The 26,504-nt window shown below is 36.9% G+C and overlaps 1 protein-coding gene across 2 annotated transcripts in view; it reads left to right on the forward strand.

Moving 5' to 3' along the window:
- SPAG16 (sperm associated antigen 16) overlaps positions 1-26,504 on the forward strand; it is a 1,117,670-nt gene that overhangs the window by 39,147 nt on the left and 1,052,019 nt on the right. For both annotated transcript variants that reach the window (XM_070292279.1, XM_069578269.2), the window contains exons 5-6: positions 8,224-8,361; positions 24,689-24,796. In XM_070292279.1, the coding sequence (XP_070148380.1) occupies positions 8,224-8,361; positions 24,689-24,796 (246 nt within the window). The remainder of the gene's footprint in view (positions 1-8,223; positions 8,362-24,688; positions 24,797-26,504) is intronic.

Below are 26,504 nucleotides of genomic sequence, written 5' to 3' on the forward strand. Positions count from 1 at the left end.
GAGATTACAAATTATTTGTAATGAGATTATACTGTATTGGATAGTTTTATTTCAAATGAAATATGTTTTACTTTGATCAGAAACCTTTGTTTATAATGCATTGTAAGTGTATAGGAATGTGTGCTTAGTCGCTCAGTCATGTCTGACTCTTTGTGACCCCATGGACTGTAGCCTGCCAGGCTTTTCTGTCCATGGGGATTCTCCAGGCAAGAATACTGGAGTGGATTGCCATGTATTTTTATAATTTCTTATTATGGGGAAGAACACTTGTAATTTATCTTTTCTATACATTCATTTAATCTTACAAAAGGTGATGAAACAAGGTTTCCCTCTTGTTGATTTGTAAAACAAACCCACAAAAAGCAAGCAAACAAAACTCCCCAAACCAAAGCACCTGGGCAGTAGAATTTGACTTATGTTTTTTCATTCTTCAAACAGTAATTACATTAAGTCCATTAAATCTGGGGCCAGCAAACTAAGACCCTGGGGCCAAATCTAACCTGCCTCCTATTTTGATAAATAAAATTTTACTGAAACACAGCCATGACCTATCTTTTAGGTATTATCTGTTTGTCTGTGGTTACTTTCACACTACTACATAAAACAGCAAAGTTAGTCACAACAGACCATCTGACCTTGAAAGCGTTTCTTTTCCCCCAAAATTATAAGTGTTTATTTTCCCCCCAAATTATAAATGTTTATTTTATGGCCCTTTACACACACAAAGTTATTATACATATATCTATATAGATATATGTATATATGCATGTGTGTATATGTGTGTGTATATATATATATATATATGTACATATATAATGTTCTATGAACCATGAAAAGTCTATACTGTGGGTTTAGTCAGTAATATTTTTATGGCCATTTAGAAGTGCTCTGTGAACAATGATTATTTCCCTGGGGGCAAAATTAAAGTATTATGCCGGGAGCCAGTGTGAGGAATTCCACCCGTGACATGGTCATGCGGCAAGAGCTCTGATGGCAAGGCTAATCAGACCTCAAGTTTTCCCCCTGGAATTTCCTGAGCCTCCACTCCCCCCCCCCCCCCAAAAAAAAAAAGAATCTGCCTGCTTTTCCTCTCTTCTGATATTCTCTGGAAAAAGTCAAATCAGGGCTTTAGTCTTCTGCATTTGAAAGGGGTGTTTCAGTTAAAACCCCTCTGATAGCTCTCTAGCTTGCCTAACAGGTTCCCCAGACCTCTTACAGCTTATGAATTTGCTTACAACCCCCCAACCATGAGAGGCACAAAGCTTAAAAGCATCTTAAAGATACAGAGCCTTTTCTTTTTTTTTTTAAATTTAAATTTTTACTTTATTTTACTTTACAATACTGTATTGGTTTTGCCATACACTGACATGAATCCACCATGGGTGTACATGCGTTCCCAAACATGAACCCCCCCCCCCCACCTTCCTCCCCATAACATCTCTCTGGGTCATCCCCATGCACCAACCCCAAGCATGCTGTATCCTGCATCGGACATAGACTGGCGATTCGATTCTTACATGATAGTATACATGTTTCAATGCCATTCTCCCAAATCATCCCATCCTCTCCCTCTCCCTCTGAGTCCAAAAGTCCGCTATACACATCTGTGTCTTTTTTGCTGTCTTGCATACAGGGTCATCATTGCCATCTTTCTAAATTCCATATATATGTGTCAGTATACTGTATTGGTGTTTTTCTTTCTGGCTTACTTCACTCTGTATAATCGGCTCCAGTTTCATCCATCTCATCAGAACTGATTCAAATGTATTCTTTTTAATGGCTGAGTAATACTCCATTATGTATATGTACGACAGCTTTCTTATCCATTCATCTGCTGATGGACATCTAGGTTGTTTCCATGTCCTGGCTATTATAAACAGTGCTGCGATGAACATTGGGGTACATGTGTCTCTTTCAGTTCTGGTTTCCTTGGTGTGTATGCCCAGCAGTGGGATTGCTGGGTCATAAGGCAGATCTATCTGCAATTTTTTAGGAAATTAAAAAACAGCCACACTGTTCTCCATAGTGGCTGTACTAGTTTGCATTCCCACCAACAGTGTAAGAGGGTTCCCTTTTCTCCACACCCTCTCCAGCATTTATTGCTTGCAGATTTTTGGATCACAGACATTCTGACTGGTGTGAAATGGTACCTCATTGTGGTTTTGATTTGCATTTCTCTAATAATGAGTGATGTTGAGCATCTTTTCATGTGTTTGTTAGCCATCTGTATGTCTTCTTTGGAGAAATGTCTATTTAGTTCTTTGGCCCATTTTTTGATTGGGTTGTTTATTTTTCTGGAGTTGAGCTGCAGAAGTTGCTTGTATATTTTTGAGATTAGTTGTTTGTCAGTTGCTTCATTTGCTATTGTTTTCTCCCATTCAGAAGGCTGTCTTTTCACCTTGTGTTTATTTTCCCTTGTTGTGCAGAAGCTTTTGATTTTAATCAGATCCCATTTGTTTATTTTTGCTTTTATTTCCAGAATTCTGGGAGGTGGATCATAGAGGATCCTGCTGTGATTTATGTCGGAGAATGTTTTGCCTATGTTCTCCTCTAGGAGTTTTATAGTTTCTGGTCTTACACTTAGATCTTTAATCCATTTTGAGTTTATTTTTGTGTGCAGTGTTAGAAAGTGATCTAGTTTCTTTCTTTTACAAGTGGTTGACCAGTTTTCCCAGCACCACTTGTTAAAGAGATTGTCTTTACTCCATTGTATATTCTTGCCTCCTTTGTCAAAGATAAGGTGTCCATAGGTGTGTGGATTTATCTCTGGGCTTTCTATTTTGTTCCATTGATCTATATTTCTGTCTTGATGACTGTGGCTTTGTAGTAGAGCCTGAAGTCAGGCAAGTTGATTCCTCCAGTTCCATTTTTCTTTCTCAAGATTGCGTTGGCTATTCGAGGTTTTTTGTATTTCCATACAAATCTTGAAATTATTTGTTCTAGTTCTGTGAACAATATCGCTGGTAGCTTGATAGGGATTGCATTGAATTTGTAAATTGCTTTGGGTGGTATACTCATTTTCACTATATTGATTCTTTGATCCATCAACATGGTATATTTCTCCATCTATTCGTGTCCTCTTTGATTTCTTTCATCAGTGTTTTATAGTTTTCTATATATAGGTCTTTAGTTTCTTCAGGTAGATATATTCCCGAGTATTTTATTATTTTCGTTGCGATGGTGAATGGAATTGTTTCCTTAATTTCTTTTTCTACAGAGCCTTTCTAAAGAGTTAAAAATTATATTGGTAGAGTGTTTTCACTGTTGACTCAATGACTGCTGCCAGGCCTCCATATTCTTTATCTTTTAGGCACCTGGGAGGATGTTAATCAATGTAAACGGGATATGGAAAAGGATATATAGTAGTTTTGATGTTCGCCACACTAGACTTTTGAGTTAATTACTTTTCTCTTTGTTATATATCACTGCACTCCTCTTGTATCCTTCCTATGTAAGAATGTAACTTTATTTAGTGCTTTCTGAGAGTGGCTCCAGACTTTGGGAAGATCAAATAAGTCTTCTAGGTAACAAACCCTTAGCAGAAAAAAGGTTGTAAAATGCTAATTGGCCCTTCTTAGCCAGAAGATGATGTAAATCACCTAAGACTTGTGTATACAATTAGGTATGCAGAGAGAGAAGCCTGGTTTTGATAAGAGTCTGGACTGCTAACGCTGCACAACTTTGTGTTACCCATTGATCCTCATGTTTTATCAAAAATATAAAAGGCCTTCTGAACAATAGTGGCCGGAGCCAGTCGCTGGACTGGTTTCCCCCGTGTCTCTCTCTCTCCTTTTCTCCCTTTCCCTCCCTCTGCTCTTTACTCTAATTTCAGGCTGAATTTCCACCTGGGGCGCGGAGGCTCGCCAAGTGTACTTACTTGCCCTGGCTGTTAAGACTCACGTGTAAGGGAGCCTGAGGCGAGGCACCCTTAGATATTCAAGCGAGCACCGGTGGCCCAATGTAGATGTTGCAAATTCCTTGTCTGGAATTTTATTGGTCTTCCACGTAATCCAAGCTATTCAGCCCTCTTCCTCCACTTAATTTTCCTACTACACTATTGTTTCTTAATCTAATCTTATATCAATCAATAAATAAGTTTTTCTCACGCCAACGCCATCCACCCTTCGAATTCCCTGTATACACTGGGGCTGGACCCTGGCAGTATTATGATGGAGAAAATATGGTAGTGCATTTTATTTACCCTGACTGAGCATATGTCAACCATCTCCTTTCCTCCTCTGGATTGTTCTGCTGGCTGTTAACAAGGTCAGGGCTAACTCACCCAAAATGTACATTCTTGCCTCTGCCTTCTCCTCTTATTACCTCCAACTCACTCCAACTCTTTTTCCCTTTACAGCCAAATGTTTTTTTGTAAAACAGGGACTTTATTTTCTTTCTTTACTCTTTTACATCCTTGTTTCTCTCCAGTTTAGCTTCTGTGTCTACCATTGCACTGAAGTTTGGCTGATAATAAAAATGCCATCAAAGGTAATAGTGCAATCATTAATAATATTTAAACTCCAATACTTTGGCTACCTGATGCAAAGAGCTGACTCATTGGGCCAGACCCTGATGGTAGGAAAGATTGAAGGCAGGTGGAGAAGTGGACGACAGAGGATGAAATGATTGGATGGGTATCACCAACTCGATGGACATGAGTTTGAGCAAGCTCAGGGAGTTGGTTTTGGATAGGAAATCCTGGTGTGCTGCAGTCCATGGGGTCGCAAAGAGTCAGACATGATTGAGCCACTGAACTGAACTGATTTTAAATTTCTCTTAAATTGTAAAAGAAATGATAAGTTAGTAGTCTGTTTCTTTAATTTTCACAAGGTAAATATTGCTGCTTTTAGTCAATAAAATTTGGTGTAATATGTAATCACTCAAATGTGGTTAGTGCAGTTATAACTTTTACCACATATTAATTTATTTACATAATATTTAATTTAAAGGACTTGTAAACTGTCACTTTTTTTCTTATTGAAATAATTTCTTTAGAGTTTTTTTTCTGCATTAAATAAAGCCAATGGCTGAAAGCCAAGTTAAAAAAATTATTTATTTATTTTCATTGGAGGCTAATTACTTTACAATATTGTAGTAGTTTTTGCCATGCATTGACGTGAATCAGCCATGGGTGTACATACGTCCCCCATCCTGAACCTCCTTCCCACCTCCCTCCCCATCCCATCCCTCAGCCAATTTTATGGTCAGAAAATCTTTATGGTTCAACACTTTAGTCAGTCCTTATGTCTTCTCTTCTGAGATAAGTATAAACCACAGTCCAAATATGGATAGAAAAGTGATTTTATGATTAAATGATATGTGTTTTTTTGTAAGTTTTGGCAAATAGTGAACTATAGTCCACCAGGCTTCTCTGTCCATGGAGTTCTCCTGGCAAGAATACTGGAGTGGGTAGCCATTCCCTTCTCCAGGGGATCTTCCAGACCCGGCGATTAAATCCAGGTCTCCTTTGTTGAAGGCAGATTCTTTACCATTTGAGCCACCAAGGAAGCCCAAATATCGCTTGATCTTGATTCAGTTGTCTTGAACTTTTGTATATTCAGCAGGATTCTCTTGCTCTTGTTTGGTATCAGATAAGATATATATAACACATAACACAAAACATATGACTACTAATGTGTAATATATTAATAAAGCTAAGATGTATAATATGAAAATGCTGAAAATTTAATATTTTAAACTTATATTTAGCTCATCTATAGCAAGGTTGACTTCCCTGGTGGCTCAGATGGGAAAGCACCTGTCCACAATGCAGGAAACTGGGGTTCGATCCCTGGGTCGGGAAGATCCCCTGGAGAAGGAAATGGCAATCCACTCCAGTATTCTTGCCTGGAAAATCCCATGGACAGAGGAGCCTGGTTGGCTACAGTCCATGGGGATGCAAAGAATCGGACATGACTGAGAGACTTCACTTCATAGCAAGGTTTGTAGGGATTTTGGTTAATAACTGTATTACTTGAAATGTTTTTCTATGCTCTGTTTTTTTCTTTAACTATTAATTGCTACATATAACGATTAAAACAAATTATTAACTGATTTATAAATAATTTTCTGATGCATCTTTATATTTCACTGAGAAAACAGAAGTTCCACAGGTCTTGTTTCCTTTCTACCAACCCACTGCCTCTGATCTCAGCATTCTCCATCTCTTGTTGCATGGCTGAGCCATAGACATTGTCATCTGAGGCCAGCTCTCCTCTACTAGATGCTCTCACCTACTCACTACATAACTCCTGCAGTTGTCCCCTCTCTCCCCTGCACTGTGAAAGATTTCCCTCTCTGCTGAATCACTGCCATGAGCATAAGATGTACAATAATATGTCATGTATTAAAAACATAGGAGAAGACAGAACACCCTGGACTCCACTTTCTCTTCAGGGTCATCCTGATTTCCTAGGTTCTGCTTTTATGGTCTATCTTCTTGAAAGAGTTTGTTGCCACTTCTTCATTTCCTGCTTTCTCATTCCTACTCTAGTTCCACTCTCATCTCCATGACTCTGCATATTTGTGTGTGTGTGTGTGTGTGTGTGTCTTAGTCACTCAGTTGTGTCCAACTCTTTGCGACTCCATGGACTGTAGGTTGCCTGACTCCTCTGTCCATAAAATTCTTCAGGAAAGAATACTGGAGTGGGTTGCTAGTCCCTTCTCCAGGGGATCTTCCCAAAGGTTTCCCCCATTGTAGGCAGATTCTTTATCATCTGAACCACCAGGAAAGCCCCTCCATGAGTCTACTGAAACTTTTTTCGGTGACTTTACATTGGCAAATTCAGCGGTTGATCCTTAGTATTCTTCCTGTCCTTTCTCCTTATATCATTTGTCACTGTTGTGCATTACTTACTTCTTCCAGCACTTTCTTCATTTGGTCCCTTAGCCACAGTACTCTCCTGTTCTTTCACTGCTTCACTGACCCCTCTCTTTCTTAGTCTCTGTTTGGTAGTATTTCCTCTCTTCCCAATCTCAAAACAGTCCTAGAACTTTCTTACTTTTCACTTTATGTTTGCTTCCTGACTGGCCTTTATCCAATCTTGTGACTTTAAACTGTATCTATTTACTGATCCATCCCAGATTTAAATTTCTTGTCCTGACTTTTCCCTTAACTTTTGATGTGTACTTACAATGTTTATTTTCACTTAATTGCCTAGCAGACATAGTGCATTTAACATGGATAGAAACGGTTCCTTGATTTCTCTAAACACCAAATTCCTACTTCATTTGTTCCCATCTGACTAAATGTCTGTCCGTGGCTCAGCCAAAAACCTTGGAGTCATCCTCAATTTTCTTTTTTAACTAAAACATGATATCTGATCTGTAAGTGAATTCTGTTCACTTCATCTTCACAGCATGTCCAGAGGGACCCATTTCTCACAGTCTACTGCTACCAAATTTTGTCTAATCTACCAGTCTCTCTCCTGAACTCTTACAGCAGGCTCTCTGCTTCTACTTTTTATTCTCTAGAGCCAGTTTATTCAAAGACATGGTAGATTAATCCTTATCAAACATAAATCTGTTCAGCGTCTCTTATCTCTCAAAGCCTCCCAGTGACTTTGGTCTAATTCAGAGTAAAATCACATTCCTGTTTCTGGCTCCGTGCTGTCTTTCCTGACTTATTTCTCACCACTCTCTTTCCTGCTCACTTAGTTGGCTCCATTTCCAGATACTCCAGATGTACTGACTTTTTGCTTTACATTGTACGTGTCAAACACCTCCTTATCTCGGGGCCTTTACACATATTTTTCTGTCAGCCAAGATTGCTTCTCTCCCACATATCCACATGGCTTAGTCTCTCTTTTCCTTCAAGTCCCTGATCAAATAGTCCATTATACTTTCTCTGGCCACTTTAGATAAAATAGCACATCACTCTCTACTTTAGTGTCTGTTTTTCTTATCTCGCTTTAATTCGTAGAATGTGTCACCATCCATACTAGAATGGAAACTCCATTAGATAGGTAGAGACTAGACATTTTTGTTAATTTCACCAGTGTCTGGACTAGTGCCTGGAGCATAGAAGCTATATTTTATGCACCATGATGATACTTAACATTTCATTTTAAAAATATATTATGAATATTGACATTTTAGTTTAAAAAGTAATATTGGAACTTATTACTAAACATTCCCTTATACTTAACTTTTTGAAATGTACATAAGTAAAACCAATTTAGTAGAAAGAAACAATATGAAGCCTTTTGTTTGATTTTATTCTAGGTATGAGTTAATACAGAAGGGAATAACTGAACTTAGAGATGGTGGGATTGTTCCAGATGTCTACACTCAGAACATGCTTTTAGAAAATGAGAACAAAATTTTGAAGAAAGATTTGAAGCACTATAAACAAGCAGCTGAGTATGTTATTTTTTAATAACTTTTTTTTTCTATTTTGGACTAAATGAAAATAAGGCTTGAGTTTGCTACTATATGGATGGTGGTTTATGCACCAGAGCTTTAGATCTGGAGAACTGAATTATATGTCAGTGCAAGTTGGAAAGAATGTGAAAGGCTTCACCAGCAACTTAATTGAACAGATGAGCAGAACTCTCACAACTGTAATTCACCATCAAGAGTGGGATGAGAGGGGGGTTGTGCAGGAGGTTGTTAATGTGCTATGTAACATTTGCTACCTGTGGGAACCCAGGTCTCCTGCATTTCAGGGGGATTCTTTACCAGTTGAGCCACAAGGGAAGCCCAAGAATACTGGAGTGGGAATCCTATCCCTTCTCCAGTGGATCTTCCCAACCCAGGGGAACTGGGGTCTTCTGGATTGCAGGTGGATTCTTTACCAACTGAACTATCAGGGAAGCCCAGTTCTTTTCACTTTGACTTTCATTTGCTTCCTTATGTATTTTGAAAGTGATATGGTTTGTGGAAATCTTTTCCCATGAGAGTAAGCTGATTTCTGAAATAATAATATTATAGAAAAATTAGAGGAAGAAAGAACCCCATGGACTGTAGTCTGCCAGGCTCCTCTGTCCATGGAATTTTCCAGGTAGGAATACTGGAGCAGGTTACCATTTCCTTCTCCAGGGGATCCTCCCAACCCAGGGACTGAACTCACGTCTCTTATGTCTCCTGCATAGGTATGTCTCCTCCTTACCACTAGTTCCACCTGGAAGCCCCAGTGTACTCTTAGTAGAGGAATTTCAGTATTTGAAAATTCCCCAAAGAAAACTGTTATTTTGTAATTTTGTAGCATGAATTTATGCCCAGTGGAGAAACTTAACAGAAAGCAAATCTCTCTGCAGGTTTCTCTCATTCTAAAATTAATGAAAGACAAGCAATTTTTTGGCAAACAGATTTAGATAAATGGGCAGTGTTATTCTGGCAAAGACAAATATGTGAATGTGTTGACTTGAGGTGAATCTACTCATCTAAGACAATGTTAGATGAAAAATCAGTACTTAGATATGGAGTAGAGTCAGTTTATGCTTTGTTCATTAATTTTTATTAAACATTTAAAGAGAGGCTTTTCTGTTAAAAGAATAATATTAAAACAAAAAATCAGATAAACAGAACTATCATATAGGAACGTAGTTTTTCTAAGAACTTCGTAAAAAAGCTTAAAGAAACAAGACTATATTGCAAATGGAAGGAAACATTTAAAATAAGCTTTTATTTTTGGAAAGTGGCAGTAAATAAAAATAATGTGTATGATTGTTTATTCAGTCATTATATACACTTGTAAAATTATATTTTGCAAGTTATACAAACTTCATATTATCTGTGTGTGTGTGTTAGACACTCAGTCATGTCTGACTCTTGTGGATCCCATGGACGGTAGCCTGCCAGGCTCCTCTGTCCATGGAATTCTCCAGGCAGGGGTACAGGAGTGGGTTGCCATTTCCTCCTCCATCATATTATCTATGCATAGACTACTTGGGGTTTTGGATAGAAGTGTACGATAATCCACAGAATGATGCTACTAGAACCATCCTCTCTATTCTCAGTTCCATTTCTCAGAAGTGGTTTGCACTCTTGCCTCTGACACTCACTATGATTCTGTATAGATGCATAATGGATGCAATGGGAACGTGACCCAGCAGATTTTTCAGAGTGCATATTGTTTCAGATCTTGATCTCCTTTGAATTATTGCTTGAGTTTGCTAATTTCTTTTGAATATATAGAGCCTTTTTTCTGCAGTGAGATTTGTCCCAGTAATATGAAATAATCATTTTTATTACTGGTTATTTATTGACTATTATATTTAATAACTATAATCAAAATGATACAAACTATTATCTGTGTAAATTATTAACTTAATGTTAAAAAGCATGATTCATACAGATACCACTCAAATGAAATCTCTTATTCATGTTTACTAAAATATCAGGTTCATTTCAGTTCAGTTGCTCAGTCGTGTCTGACTCTTTGTGACCCCATGAACCGCAGCATGCCAGGCCTCCATGTCCATCACCAACCCCCAGTCCACCCAAATTCATATACATTGAGTCAGTGATGCCATCCAACCATCTGATCCTCTGTCATCCCTTTCTCCTCCTGCCCTCAATCTTTCTCAGCATCAGGATCTTTTCAAATGAGTCAGCTGTTTGCATCAGGTGGCCAAAGTATTGGAGTTTCAGCTTCAACATCATTCTTTCCAATGAATACCAAGGACTGATCTCCTTTAGGAAGGACTGGTTGGATCTTCTTGCAGTCCAAGGGACTCTCAAGAGTCTTCTCCAAGACTATAGCTCAAAAGCATCAATTCTGCACTCAGCTTTCTTTATAGTCCAACTCTCACACCCATACATGACTACTGGAAAAACCATAGCCTTGACTAGATGGACCTTTGTTGGCAAAGTAATGTCTCTGCTTTTTAATATGCTGTCTAGGTTAGTATCAGATTAGTAACTGTTTTTAAGATTTACATGTATTTACTAAAATATAATTTTAGTTTCAGTGGTCTTATGGTATCTCTCAAATCTATCTTACTCAGTAGAATTAACCTTACACAAATTAGAAAAGGAAAATATTTATTTAGTTTAATCTACCTGACATGGAAAGTCTGAAGGAAAGCTGCTTGACCCTTTATAAATGCTTAACATTTATATCATTGAATGAATATTAAGCACATTGTGCTTCACAGCCCTTTTTGATGACATATATTGCCTGTTTTGTTGGATGCTTTCTCAGAAAATGGAGACTGACATTTTGTACAAAATTCCCAAAACTACCTCTGCCATGCTACAAGTTTGCTCTAAATTGTAAGTCTCATCACACAGTTTTTTTTTTTTTTTTTTAATTCTCTCTCTTTTAAGGGATAGAGGGCATTTACTGGAAAGCACTGGAGTAGCCACAGATTTGAGGAAAGTTTCTCCCCATACCTCTTTCTTCCCATAGATATATTTGTATAGGAAGGCCCCAAGAGGGAGGCTTCCTTACATTTCACACAAGGGCCCACACTTTTTCCTCTGGTCCTGGCCTTGGCTGGGCGTTCATCTTCACAGTCTTCTCCTCTGGCTCCAACTTCAATAGTCTCAGCCTGAGACCTTACTGGCTTGGATCACACAGACATCTCGGATCAGACCCTCATCCTTGGGTCTCAGTTTTCTCATATCTTAAATGGATAGGTAGGACTAAATGTCTGGAGATTCACGAGGTCTTTGTGTTCTATGGGAGACATGTCTTTGCACTCTGTATCCCTTACTGGTCTGTTGGAGATGGACCTCCATGTCATGTAGCACATGACATACACCATAAGCAGGTCTCCTTACATATGTGAGAACGTGTCTGTCTCTTCCCCAACATCCATTACAGCCCTGATCCACTGAGAACTGAATTCCATGGCATTTCTCAGGATCCTGAGTCCTGGGCCAAGCCCTGGATTGGGAAAGACTTTTTTATGATGCAGAAGAGGTTGGGGAGATTTTTCTCCAAAGGCGCATCACATAGGTTTTTCAGTTTGACTTGTGAAGATATTTTCCCAGTAACAATTAAGTGCTAAACATAGGATTCTCTTTAAAGAGTTTACATTAAAGTCTACTTTTTTAAGATTAAGCCTTTTTCTTAAAGCAAGATGAATATAGTGTCAAATGCTAATAATAATAATAACATTTAATATGTAAAAAGAATCAGGTTACAGATGTGTTTTATATTATCTTGATTAAACTGGTAGCATTTAGTGATGTATCTGGAAAAATCAGCAAAATCATATAAGTATAAGCTTAATATTTGTCTAGAGGAAATTTGCCATGGAAAGAGTACTGTATTAAAAGTTCAAATACCTGGCTTCCAATATTCTGCTACTTATTAACTCAGTTTCCTTATTGTTATACTGGGAATAATTATGCATAATATTATTAACTCCTAGGGAGTAATGTGATAATTAAACAAGACAGTCTACATTAAAGAGCTGTGTAAATCACAAAGTGCTTTGAAAATGTCAGCTATTATTATCAATATCTCTAAAGGCTGTCATCCCTAGATTTTAAAAAATTATCACATCATTACTATTTTTAAAATCGGCAGTGATGAAGCCTGAGGAAGAAATGAAAAGGGAAAATATTTCACTGTAAAATAATTGAGTTGCTATAATTAAAAAAAGAAATTGTCTTTTTTTCTGTTCTAAGCAATGGCAGTTTTAGAACAGAGGCTTTCCCTTATTTGCTGCAAATGTAGATTATCTTTTAAGATGTAAAATTTGGTGTATGGTATATCTGTGTGTATAGTAGTGCATGTTAACCAGACTTATCATGATTATTTTGCAATTTATGTAAACATCCAGTCAGTACAGCTAAACTGATGCTTTTGAACTGTGTTGCTGGAGAAGACTCTTGAGAGTCCCTTCGACTGCAAGGAGATCCAACCAGTCCATTCTGAAGGAGATCAGCCCTGGGATTTCTTTGGAAGGAATGATGCTAAAGCTGAAACTCCAGTACTTTGGCCACCTCATGCGAAGAGTTGACTCATTGGAAAAGACTCCGATGCTAGGGGGGATTGGGGGCAGGAGAAGGGGACAACAGAGGATGAGATGGCTGGATGGCATCACTGACTCGATGGACGTGAGTCTGAGTGAACTCTGGGAGTTGGTGATGTACAGGGAGGCTTGGCGTGCTGCGATTCATGGGGTCACAAAGAGTAGGACATGACTGAGTGACTGAACTGAACTGAACTGAAACTGATTTAATGTTATGTGTCAATTATATATTGATATGAAAAAGTTTGGGACAAAACTGCTTGGAAAGTTACTTTATAGATGTTTTTAAGGGAACGGAGTGTGGGCTTCTCATTGTAGCGGCTTCTCTTCTTGTGGTGCAGGGTCTCTAGGGCATGTGGGCTTCAGTAGTTGCAGTACATGGGCTCAGTAGCTGCAGCTCCCAGGCTCTAGAGCACAGGCTCAGTACTTGTGGCACATGGGCTTAGTTGCTCTGTGCCATGTGGGATCTTCCTGGTTCAGAGATCAAATCCATGTGTGTCCCACATTGGCAGGTGGATTCTGCGCCACTGAGCCACCAGGGCAGCCTCAGCAAATTATTTTAAGTTCAGAGGTCTAGAATTGAAGTGACCTCTCTCATATTTGCAGAAAAATGTTAGTTGCATGAACACTAAAAATATCACTTAGAGATATCTTTCACAGTGAAGACGTTATTTCATAAACCTTGAGGAGAAGGCAATGCCACCCCACTCCAGTACTCTTGCCTGGAAAATCCCGTGGATGGAGGAGCCTGGTACACTGCAGCCCATGGGGTTGCTAAGAGTTGGGCATGACTGAGCGAATTCACTTTCACTTTTCACTTTCATGCATTGGAGAAGGAAATGGCAACCCACTCCAGTATTCTTGCCTGGGGAATCCCAGGGATGGGGGAACCTGGTGGGCTGCCGTCTATGGGGTCGCACAGAGTCGGACACGACTGAAGCGACTGAGCAGCAGCAGCAGCATAAACCTTGTTTTACTTGGTAGCTGATCTGCCACAATGTTCACTTCAATCTGTGGTAAATAAAAAATTACAGATTTTATTGATTTGAAAACTTTATTTTCTTTTGTATCTTGACTAGCATTTTGTGTCTCTTGCTAATAATGTAGATGATTGGTTCCCAACCTTCTAGGCACCAGGGAGTGGTTTCGTGGAAGACAAGTTTTCAGTGTACCTGTCGGGGTGGGAGGGATGGTTTTGGGATGATTCAAGCTCATTACATTTTTTTGTGCACATTATTTCTGTTTTATTACATTAACTCCACCTCAGATCATCAGGCATTGGATCCCAGAGGCTGGAGACCCCCTGATGTAGATATTGCAATTATTCTTAATTGGATGTCTTACTACTAAAAGCAACATTGGACTTGTACTAAATATTCTGCAGTTTGGCTTTCACTCTGACTGTTCTAGTCAAGTGGGCACCCTGTTTTTCATTCTTCTCCTCCCTCCCATGCTGTGAGAATGTGCTTCTCTGCCTCCTCCTTCTGCCTCACAGACAAGCTTACCTTCATGCTGTTTATGCTCTCTAAGGTGTGCTGTCCAATGAGATGGCCACTAACTACACATGGATGTTGACAGAGCATGTTGAATCAGGTGACAGTAGGTGCTATGCAGAAAAAGAACACAAGTAAAGGAGACAAATAAATGGTACACTGCTTTATACAGGATAGTGAGAGAAATCCTCTCAGTTATCTGGAAAGACTGAAGGAGAGGGCCATGTGTCAACTTGGGAAAAGGGAATTCCAGGCAGAAGGAAAAGGAAATACAAAGAACCTATGTTGGAGACAGCTTAGCTTGTTGGAGGATGAGTAAGGTGACCATAATGACTAGATCGATTGGGTAAGTGGTAGAGGCCTTTGTTAGAATTTTTTTTTTTCCTCTAAGTGGGATGTGAGGCTAATGGATAGTTTTGAGGAGAAAAATAATATGAAGTGGCTCCTGTATGGAAAGTAGATTGGATGGAGGGACATAATCGAACTAGGGAGAGCATTATATCCTGCATAATCTTATAGGCTGACTTATCTCGTTACTACATAATAATAAGTCAGACCAGCTCCTTATGGAAAAATTAGGTCCTTGAAAGGAACACATATGTTGTTATCAAATTCTTCATTACTTACTAACCCCAAACTTTTACTCAGGATGGATAATAATATCAGGCCAGGTATTAAGGATAGAGTAGCACAAGTACATGCTGTCTGTCACTTATTAGCTATAAAAATATAATTTCTCTCAGTTTTCACATATGTGAGTGGGGTGACATTATCCTTGAGGGCATCATTTTAAAGTGTTTAACCCAGTATCTGTCACATGATAAGTGCTCAGTAAAGTGGCTCAGCTGGTAAAATATCCGCCTGCAAAGCAGGAGACCTGAGTTCGATCCCTCAGTTGGGAAGATCCCCTAGGGAAAGGCTACCCATTCCAGTATTCTGACGTGGAGAATTCCATGGACTCTATAGTCCATGGGGTTGCAAAGAGTCAGACATGACTGAGCGACTTTCACTTTGAGAAGGATTAAATCAATATTCTATATTAAAACATCTTTTTTTTTCCCTCCTTTCAGAACACTCACTACAGTTTGTGGACATATATATATATATATATATGCATATGTTTTATTTGCCATTCATTTTGTTTATACATCTGAGATATAAAGATTGTGCTTGTCTTATTCATCACAGTGTAATGAGCATTGTATCTAGTACACAGTATTATTAAGTGGTGGAATAGCATTATCATCTTCATCAACTTTATTATTAGCAGCATCAGTAACGCTGAAGAAAGACCCAAGAGTGGTATCTTTTCCAGAAGTCAGGTATAAGGCAATTTATTTATTTGTTTACATATATGAAGTTTTTAATTCTAAACAAATATCAATCATATAGAAAGTAAACAAAAATAAAATAATGGACCTCATGAGCCAGTCAGATAGTTTCAGCACTTATCAACTTTCTACCATTGTTTCATTTGTTTCCCCCACACTCTACCCCACATTCCATTTATTATTTTTATCATTTTTTGAGGTATAATTTATATAAATTGAAATGTGCATATCTTAGCTACATGATTTTGACAAACAAATGAAGTCTTTTTTTTGTTGTTGTTGTTGGACTTTGATACCTGGGGGAATTTTTATTTTCCAGAATGATGAGATTTATTTTTAACTGTTTTCCTGGTTGGAAACCAGAGAGCAGTTCTATGGGAGAGCAGAGGTGATGTTTTACAAAGAGAGATGGAGCCATCCAGACAGACAGTCTTATAACCTCCCAACTCATAATACAGAGCATTGCTGTCTATCCAGAGATTTCTTTTGTGTCCCTTCTTTGTCATTCCCTGCCCTGGCAATTAATGTTCTGATATTATTTTCCACTTTGGATTAGTTTCGCCAGTTGGAGAACTTTATAAGTGGAATCACAGAGTGTTCATTTCTTTGTGTTTGGCTCCTTCTGCTCATCTAAAGTCTGTAAAATTTATCTGTGTTATTTTTATTTATGAGTAATTTGTTCCCTTTTATTGCTAGTTCAGTTCAGTTGCTCAGTTGTGTCCAACTGTTTGCAACCCCATGGACTGCAGCACGACAGGCTTCCCTGTCCTCCACTGTCTCTCAGAGTTTGCTCAAAATGATGTCCATTGAGTCAGTGATGATATCTGGATTATTTATTGCTAAGTAGTGTCCTATTGTATAGTGTATACCAGAATTTATTTATTACCCTTTTTCTATTGAATTGTTTCCAGCTATAGTTATTGTGAATGATACTTTTATGAACATTTGTGTACAAGTCTTTTTGTGAAAGTGTGTTTTCTTTGTTTTTGGTAAAAACTTGTTTAGTCGCTAAGTCATGTTTCTTTGTGATCCCATGGACTGCAGCATGCCAGGCTTCCCTGTCCTCCACTGTCTCCCAGAGTTTGCTCAAATTCATGTCCATTGAGTCAGTGATGGTATCTAACCATCTCATCCTCTGCTACCCCCTTCTCCTTTTTGCTTCCAATCTTTCCCAGCATCAGAGTCTTTTCCAATGAGTTGACTCTTCGTATCAGGTGGCCAAAGTATTGGAGCTTCAGCTTCAGCATCAGTTCTTTCAATGAATATTCTGGGTTGATTTCCTTTAGGATTGACAGGTTTGAGAATGTTATTTTATAAAGGGTAGACATTTAAGAAACTACTAGTCCATTTTCCTGCATTCAAGTTGAGTCATTTTACATTCTCAAAAGAAATATATGAGAGCTCTAATTGCTTCACAGTATCACCAACATTGAGTTTTGTCAGGCTTTTAAAGTTCAGCCATTTTAGTGGTTGTATAATGGCAACTTATTTTAGTTTTGATATTCATTTTCCTGATGACTAATGATACTGATAACATTTTTTGTGCTTATTGGCCATTCATCCATCCTGCTTTCTAAGTCTTTTGCCTGCTATTTTTTTTTTTTTTTTTGCATTAGTTGTCCTATTTGTGAGTTGTAAGAGTTCTTTGTATATTGGATACAAATCCTTTGTCAGAATATTTTGAATATGATGCTTTCTGTGTAAGTCTTTTGCCTGTTTTTTTTCTGTTACATCAATTGTTCTATTTGTGAGTTTTAAGAGTTATTTATATGTTTTGGATACAAATCCTTTGTCAGAATATTTTGAATATTTTTCCTAGTTTATGGCTCAATTCTTTAATTTCTTAATGGTGTCTTTGGATGTTTTAAATTTTGATAAAGTCTTAATTTATCTTTTTTTAGAATACTGCTTTTGATATTTTGGCTAAGATACCATTGCCTACTTCCAGGTTAAAGATATATTCTCTTTTCTTTTAAAACCTTCAAAAGTCTAGAACTTAAAAAAAAAATTTAGAACTTGTATTTTCAGCCTACTTTAATTTTTGTACATTCTGTGAGGTAGGAGCTAGAGATTAATTTTCTTTTCAATAGGTATTCATTATTCCATAACCATTCTTAGAAAGAGTTTTTATTCTTCACTGAATTTCTTTGGCATTTTTGTTGAAAATTAATTTCACTCTATAATTGTGGGTCAGTTTCTATTTTCTGTTCCATTCACCTATTTGTTTATCCTTATGCTAATTCCACACTCTTGATTGCTGCAAGTTTAAGTTCTTAAGGTCAGATAGATTACTCTTCCAACTTTGTTTTTCTTTTCTAAAGATTGTTTAGCTATTCTAGATCCTGTATTTTCATACAAATTTTAGATTCACTTCGTCAGTTTTTATTGAAAGACTGGGGTGGCATTAGGATTAAGATTGAGTTCAATCTGTTAAAATTTGGGAAGAATGTGTATGTGTGAGTATACACAGATATTTTCATATCCATACATTTTAGGGGGATGGATTGATATATTCATATGTTTTAGTGTTCTATTTGTATATCTCATTTAGTGTTCTATTTGTATATCTCATTCCAGTTATTAGATTATCTTAAATACTGTATATTTGTGAAAAAGCTTGATATTTGTGCCTTTTACATCTAATTATCTAATATATTCACTTTTTGTTACGTTATGAGCTCCATATAATAGGGAATTATCTTGTGCTCAGTATATACTCAGGTTTGCAGCTGTGCCTGACAAATATGAGGGCTTATGTGAATGTATGTTTTTAACATTTTGGCTCTTTAGTTAAGTTTCTAATAATTTTTTGAGTAGTTGATTGATGATTTTTGCCTCTTTCATAGTATTCCTTAGGAGCAGGCATCCTTTCCCTTTTATGATGGTAATTTAAATAACTTCCTCTGGAGTTAAGTCTTGCTCATTTAAAATACTGTCTTCCTTTGTTGGGCTTTTATGTTAAGAAAATACAATGCAGACCAGAAAGGTTTATGGAGAAATATCGATAACCTCAGATATGCAGATGACACCACCATTATGGCAGAAAGTGAAGAGGAACTAAAAAGCCTCTTGATGAAAATGAAAGTGGAGAGTGAAAAAGTTGGCTTAAAGCTCAACATTCAGAAAATGAAGATCATGGCATCTGGTCCCATCACTTCATGGGAAATAGATGGAGAAACAGTGGAAACAGTGTCAGACTTTATTTTGGGGGGCTCCAAAATCACTGCAGATGGTGATTGCAGCCATGAAATTAAAAGACACTTACTCCTTGGAAGAAAAGTTAAGACCAACCTAGATAGCATATTCAAAAGCAGAGACATTACTTTGCTGACTAAGGTCCATCTAGTCAAGGCTATGGTTTTTCCTGTGGTCACGTATGGATGTGAGGGTTGGACTGTGAAGAAGGCTGAGCACTGAAGAATTGATGCTTTTGAACTGTGGTGTTGGAGAAGACTCTTGAGAGTCCCTTGGACTGCAAGGAGATCCAACCAGTCCATTCTGAAGGAAATCAGCCCTGGGATTTCTTTGGGAGGAATGATGCTAAAGGTGAAACTCCAGTACTTTGGCCACCTCATGCGAAGAGTTGACTCATTGAAAAAGACTCTGATGCTGGGAGGGATTGGGGGCAGGAGGAGAAGGGGATGACAGAGGATGGGATGGCTGGATGGCATCACTGACTCGATGGACGTGAGTCTGAGTGAACTCTGGGAGTTAGTGATGGACAGGGAGGCCTGGCATGCTGCGACTCATGGGATCGCAAAGAGTCGGACATGACTGAGTGACTGAACTGAACTGAAAGATTAAGCAGGAATGATACTGACTGGAACTACTAAATAGAAGATAAAAATCTACCATTTTAAAATTCATGAAATGCTTGATTTTATCTTCTGTCAGAAAATATGGACATAAGGAAAATTAATGGCTACTAATGTTAAGAAAACATTAGGTGCTTTACTAATGGACCCTAATTTCCCTTGCAAAATACACTTCTATGAAAGGTCAGAGAGTACCCAGCTTTTCTGAAGACCTATTTAATTTAATGACTTTCAGAAACACACACTGTGGATAAGGATAATAATGGGACCCATGAAATTTCATGCTTTAGTGTTTAGGTAATTGCTTGTTAAATTAAGAAGGTATTTTTTCCAGAGATGGGTGTATCCCTATCTTTTATTGGTTAAGAATATAATGAAAGTTTGAATCTAATATAGTTATGTGGCATTTTTACCATCTGACAATTATTCCAATATTAATTATAGTGGGTTAAACTAATTTATTTCTAACCAACTGAAGAGAATAAAATAGTTGATAATTGTACTGTTATCAAAAATCACTTTGATTCAAGTTTACATGTGAGAAAAAATACACAACAAAGATGGCCTACTTTGGTTGGTGCATGGAAATCAGAAAATGTTTATATGGTACCTTTTGCCAAATAATGGAAACAATAACTCAACAAATCCACTGTTAAATGTTCACTCCAAAATACTTAGTTAAAGCTATTCAGTTAATAAAAATTATTTTACTGGGAGCATTAAAACTAAAAATAACTTTTTACATACACTATTAAATTATATTTATATGTTAAACATGGAGTTTTGGGGACAGGTCTTTTATAGTGTGAAACCTATGGGTATCTTGCTATTTTATATTTTATTTATATATTTTAATTTGCTGCTTTCCTGAAATGGGTAAGTTAAATAGTTATTCTGTTATCTCATTAAGAAAAAGCATTTAAGTAGTATGTTCTTTATGAATAAATCTAAATAGAATGTTTCACCGAATATCAAGTTCATTGTACTTGAAATAGAATTTCTATATTTTGTATCTTTCTTAATAAAATTTTTCTTTTAAACACAAAGATGTTCTACTAATATAATGAAAAAAATACTAGATAGTTTAAATATTAATTGCATATATGATTATTTCAAACTTTATTTTTTAGTACAACTTCTATTTTTCTTTTATTAAGCAGTTGGGCAGCAGAAAGTTCATAATAGGAAAAGCATCACCATGAAGTGAGTTTAAATTGTTTTACTGAGTAGACTTCATTTTTGCAAACAGAAAGCAAGTCTCTGAAAACCAATTTAATGGTCAGAAAGGCTTTAAGGTCCAATACTTCAGTCAGTTCCTATGCTTTCTTTCCTGGGATGAGTACAGTAGGACTTAAAATGTGTATTTGAGAAGTGAGTTAATGCAATGCTACACATTTGTGGTTCTGCCCAAGAAACTTTCAGCATTATTTTTCTGTTTTTTTTTTTTTTAACCCATTATGGTTTACATTTCAGATAAGATAAAAAATATATAAGCTCATTAAGTAATAAATTAAGTTGTTGAAAATAAGACAGCTTTTAGTAGTTCAGTTCAGTTCAGTTCAGTCGCTCAGTTGTGTCTGACTCTTTAAACCCCATGAATTGCAGCATGCCAGGCCTCCCTGTCCATCACTAACTCCCAGAGTTCACTCAAACTGATGTTCATTGAGTTGGTGATGCCATCCAGCCATCTCATCCTCTGTTGTCTCCTTCTCCTCCTGCCCTCAACCTTTCCCAGCATCAGAATCTTTTTCAAATGAGTCAGCTCTTCACATCAGGTGGCCAAAGTATTGGAGTTTCAGCTTCAACATCAGTCCTTCCAATGAACACTCAGGACTGATCTCCTTTAGAATAGACTGGTTGGATCTCCTTGCAATCCAAGGGACTCTCAAGAGTCTTCTCCAACACCACAGCTCAAAAGCATCAATTCTTTGGCACTCAGCTTTCCTCACAGTCCAACTCTCACATCTATACATGATCACTGGAAAAACCATAGCCTTGACTAGACGAACCTTTGTTGGCAAAGTAATATCTCTGCTTTTCAATATGCCATCTAGGTTGGTCATAACTTTCCTTCTAAGGAGTAAGCGTCTTTTAATTTCATGGTTACAATCACCATCTGCAGTGATCTTGGAGCCCCCCAAAATACAGTTTGACACTATTTCCACTTTTTCCCCATCTATTTGCCATGAGGTGATGGGACCAGATGCCATGATCTTCGTTTTCTGAATGTTGAACTTTAGCCAACTTTTTCACTCTCCACTTTCACGTTCATCAAGAGGTTTTTTAGTTCCTCTTCACTTTCTGCCATAAAGGTGGTGTCATCTGCATATCTGAGGTTATTGATATTTCTCCCAGCAATCGTGATTCCAGCTTGTGCTTCTTCCAGCCCAGCGTTTCTCATGATGTACTCTGCATATAAATTAAATAAGCAGGATGACAATATACAGCCTTGATGTACTCCTTTTCCTATTTGGAACCAGTCTGTTTTTCCATGTCCACTTCTAACTGTTAGTAGAGTCAAACTAAATGTTTATAAAGTTTAAATTCATTTATAAAGATATACAGTGTTACTAATAATCATATTTCTTGATATTTTTTATTCATTAGAGCATATTTAACAACTGGTGTACCCTGTATTTTAGGTAGATACATGTAACTATTAGAGGAATTGAATATATCTGTTCTACTATACTAAATGATAAATAATATCATGATAATAGTGATAACAATTACAGAAATTTTATTGAATATTTTTTGTGTCATATAGCATATAAGACACTTTAAACACTTTTCTTTAAAATCAGTGGGGATTCAGGTGTTGTTCTTGTGCTTTCAAAACAAAATATCAACTCAGCCATTTATCTTTTCCACTCTACTTAAACTCTCTCTTCCTTTTCACTCTCCACTCTAGTCAGTGTTAGGCACATTTTAGTGGCAGAGGAATTCTCCCTTTCCCCCCCCCCCCCCATCTTCACTTACATATACACACAGTTAAAACCTGGAAAGAATAAATAATTTTTCTAGTAGTTGGGCTATTCCACAGATGATTTTTCAAGTCTGAATATTTTAATCAACATTTGCATGTATGCCTTTAAGATTATTGGCATGGACATGAAGTTGAGGGTCAGATGGTTAGACTATGAAGTACTGTGACCCATTGTTTATTTACATGTGATCAAAACTACAACATTGACAGTAGAATGAAGAATAATACAGGTAATCCCTAATCAGCGGGAGATGGTGGGGACAAAGAAGGAAACATGGAAGAATGGAAAACAACACTTTTACCATATTCTGTGTGTGACTTGATTTTGTAGTAAGAAGTCTTATTAATCATAATAATATGTGCCATCACAAGTCTGAAAACCTAAACTCATACCACTTTGGCAGCTTCCCAGCCACCGTTCCTCAATGATTGTTCTCACATAGGTCCTAAAGAAGAAATCTATTGCACCCATTTATTTCATGTGAATCTGAATTTTAAAATATGAGAGGTAGATTTATTCCATTCTGAACCTTTTGTGAGCTGTCAGTACTCTAATTCAGTCCATCCATTTTTTAGAATGTGAGAATCTCAATGCAGTAGCACTTTGTCAGTTAACTAAGACTTTTAGATAATTATTTTTCTATTATAAATTATACTTTACACTGTTGTATTGAAATTGACTTATAGAGTAGTGGTGGATAAAAAATTCCCATTAATTTTCTTCACATGTGACTTCAGATTAAAAAGAATACTCTTGCTAGCTTTATGCCAGGGATCTGCAGAAGATACATTTAGTTGAAGAATGCTTCTGTGTCATAGCACTGACACTGGAGACTTTTCTCATTAAGTTACCAGTTATTTGTAATATGTAATATGATCTGTAGGTGGTGTAGGCTTTTCACATGCCTTATAAGAATTAAATCTTGATTTTTCTAGCATTTATATATATATATATATTTTTTTTACAAATATCAGAACTAAGTAACCCACTTAAGCATGTATTCAAGCAAGTTCAGAATTACATTTAAGTCTTTTAGTTCATTTGTAATTATTTTGAATTATTCTATTTTGTATATATTTCAATCTTGTAAACATATTGTCTTTGATAATAGATGGATTGTAAGTTATTGTGGAAAAATACCTTTTATTTTCTTTATTTTTTTTTAATTTTTATTTTTTAAATGAAATGTGAATGACTGATATTTTTGAAACTACAGGTTTTAGCTTGTTCATCCCCCATCCCCATATATGATATGTTGGTAGGGATATTTCAGTGAAAATTATAGTGGAATTTTTTATTTTAAATTATCTTTTGAATTATGCAGTACTGGATTCAGTTCAGTTCAGTTCAGTCGCTCAGTCATGTCTGATTCTTTGCGACCCAATGGACTGCAGCACCTCAGGTCCCTGTCCATCACCAACTCCCGCAGTTCACTCAAACTCATGTCCATTGAGTTGGTGATGCCATCCAACCATGTCATCCTCTGTTGTCCCCTTCTCCTCCTGCCTTCAATCTTTCCCAGCATCAGAGTCTTTTCAAATGAGTCAGCTGTTTGCATCAGGTGGCCAGTGTATTGGAGTTTCAGCTTCAACATCAGTCCTTCCAATGAACACTCAGGACTGATCTTCTTTAGGATGGAATGGTTGGATCTCCTTGCAGTCCAAGGGACTCTCAAGAGTCTTCTCCAACACCACAGCTCAAAAGCATCAATTCTTTTCAGCTTTCTTTATAGTCCAACTCTCACATCCATACATGACTATTGGAAAAATCATAGCCTAGACGGACCTTTGTTGACAAAGTAGTGTCTCTGCTTTTTAATATGCTGTCTAGGTTGGCCATAACTTTCCTTCCAAGGAGTAAGCATCTTTTAATTTCATGGCTGCAATCACCATCTGCAGTGATTTTGGAGCCCAGAAAAATAAAGTCAGCCACTGTTTCCACTGTTTCTCCATCTATTTGCCATGAAGTGGTGGGATCAGATGCTATGATCTTAGTTTTCTGAATGTTGAGCTTTAAGCCATCTTTCTCACTTTCCTCTTTCACTTTCATACTGGATTAGAACAGATAAATAAATATTTTTTCAGAGGAGAATAGCACTGAATTTTAAGGTGGTTGTTATTTTTATTTTTATAGCAAGGCCAGAGAAGACTTGCTGAAAACTCAGAAAGAACGTGATTTTCATCGAATGCACCACAAGAGAATAGTCCAGGAGAAAAACAAATTAATTAATGACCTCAAAAGGTAAGCTGATGATATTTGTTGGCCTGTTTATTAAATAATTATTTAATTAATTTAAAGCAATTTGGCTATAGAAGGATGTTCCAAGTAAAGTTATTCATTGAGTATTGAGCATTTACTCTGTGCCAGGCTCTATACCATGTGTTTGAAATAGAAAGATGAACAAATTTAGGACCTTGCTGTTAGGATTCCCAGGGATTATTAAGGTGTGTGATGGGAGAGTAGCTAAGCAAAAATATAGTGAAATATACTGTTTGTTGCTATGCCAGCCAAGAAGTTGTCACCTGAGTCAGACTGGAGAGTGAGAGGGTTCAGGAACCTATATGTAAAGTAAATGAATTATAACATATGAGTTAACAGAGTGAAAGAGTGGGGTCAGCATGCTGTGCAAAGGCACCAGATCATTGGAGGAACATGACAATATTCACGAAATTCTTAAGCATGGAGAGTAAAGTGCAGAAGCAGCTGACTACCCCTGACCACCTTCTGCTCAAAATAAAAATTTATAATTTGTAACTAAAATTCTCCTTTACTTGTTCTAGGGAGTGCTGCCCAATGGCACTTTCTGTTATGTTATTAATAATTTATATCTACACTGTCCCATATGATAGTCACTAGTCACATCCTCTACTAAGCACTTTCAAAGTGGCTAGTACAACTGATGAATTCGATTTCTGATGTTTATTTAATTGTAATTAATTTAAGCTTTAATTTAAATAGCCACATTTGAACAACATGACTTTGGAATGGTCATGATAACTGCTGTATTTTGGAGTGGTTATGGTCATTGTGGCTATTATGATTTCTTAATTATAGTCTATCCTGTGGAGCTTCAGAATCAATATACTTTCAAGTTAGCAGTATGTTAGAAATTAGCATTTTTCTGATTATTCTTAATTGAATCCCTGTAGAAATAAATACCACTTTAATAAGAGAGAGACTGTATTAACTTGGCGGGGAAAAAAGACCTTGAGAGTGTGAGAGTCATTAAGTCATTGACTTAATCTATTCTTTTGGTCTCATATATTGGCCTTATTTTTGTGTGTTTTTGGTTCATAAAATTGTTCCAAGTCCATAAAAATTCAGAAAAAAAAGAAATGGTCTGTTTTCCTCTTAACAAAACATTAAGAAATAGTATAATGTAATGAAAAGAGCTTGGATTTTGAAATCAAATAAACATTGGAAACGTGGCTCTGCCACTTACATTTGTGTGCTCATTGTAATTCTGTTTCTTATCTGTGAAAACTGTGATAATAAAAGTGCCTAATACAATGTCTGGAGCAAAATAGATAGCATAATATTCAATAAACACATTGTAGAATATATACAAAGGGATAAAATACTTAATTTTCTTAATATGAGGTTATTCATACTTGTTTTCAAGACCATCCTTAATTTTGATGTGAATAACACTCTGTTTAATCATCCATTGTTTGTAGCCCTTGTCTTGTTGAAAATTGTTTTTGAATTAAATAAACTGAAATTTTCTTTTCTGTCAATGAATGGCAGTGACTTCTGGGTGCATACTTGAATAGAGCAAAAGGAAATAGAGAACTAACCAACTCAAGAGAAAGGTGACTCTCCCACCTCCAGCCAGGTTGCTGGGAAGCTGCATGACAAATAATACTTCTTGGCTTTGTTGTATTGACCTTTATATGGTTTTCACTTTTCATTCAAATGCAAAAAATAGGAGAAAAGAGGTTCATAATGT

The sequence above is a fragment of the Ovis canadensis genome, chromosome 2 (assembly GCF_042477335.2).
Source record: "Ovis canadensis isolate MfBH-ARS-UI-01 breed Bighorn chromosome 2, ARS-UI_OviCan_v2, whole genome shotgun sequence".
NCBI lineage: Eukaryota > Metazoa > Chordata > Mammalia > Artiodactyla > Bovidae > Ovis > Ovis canadensis.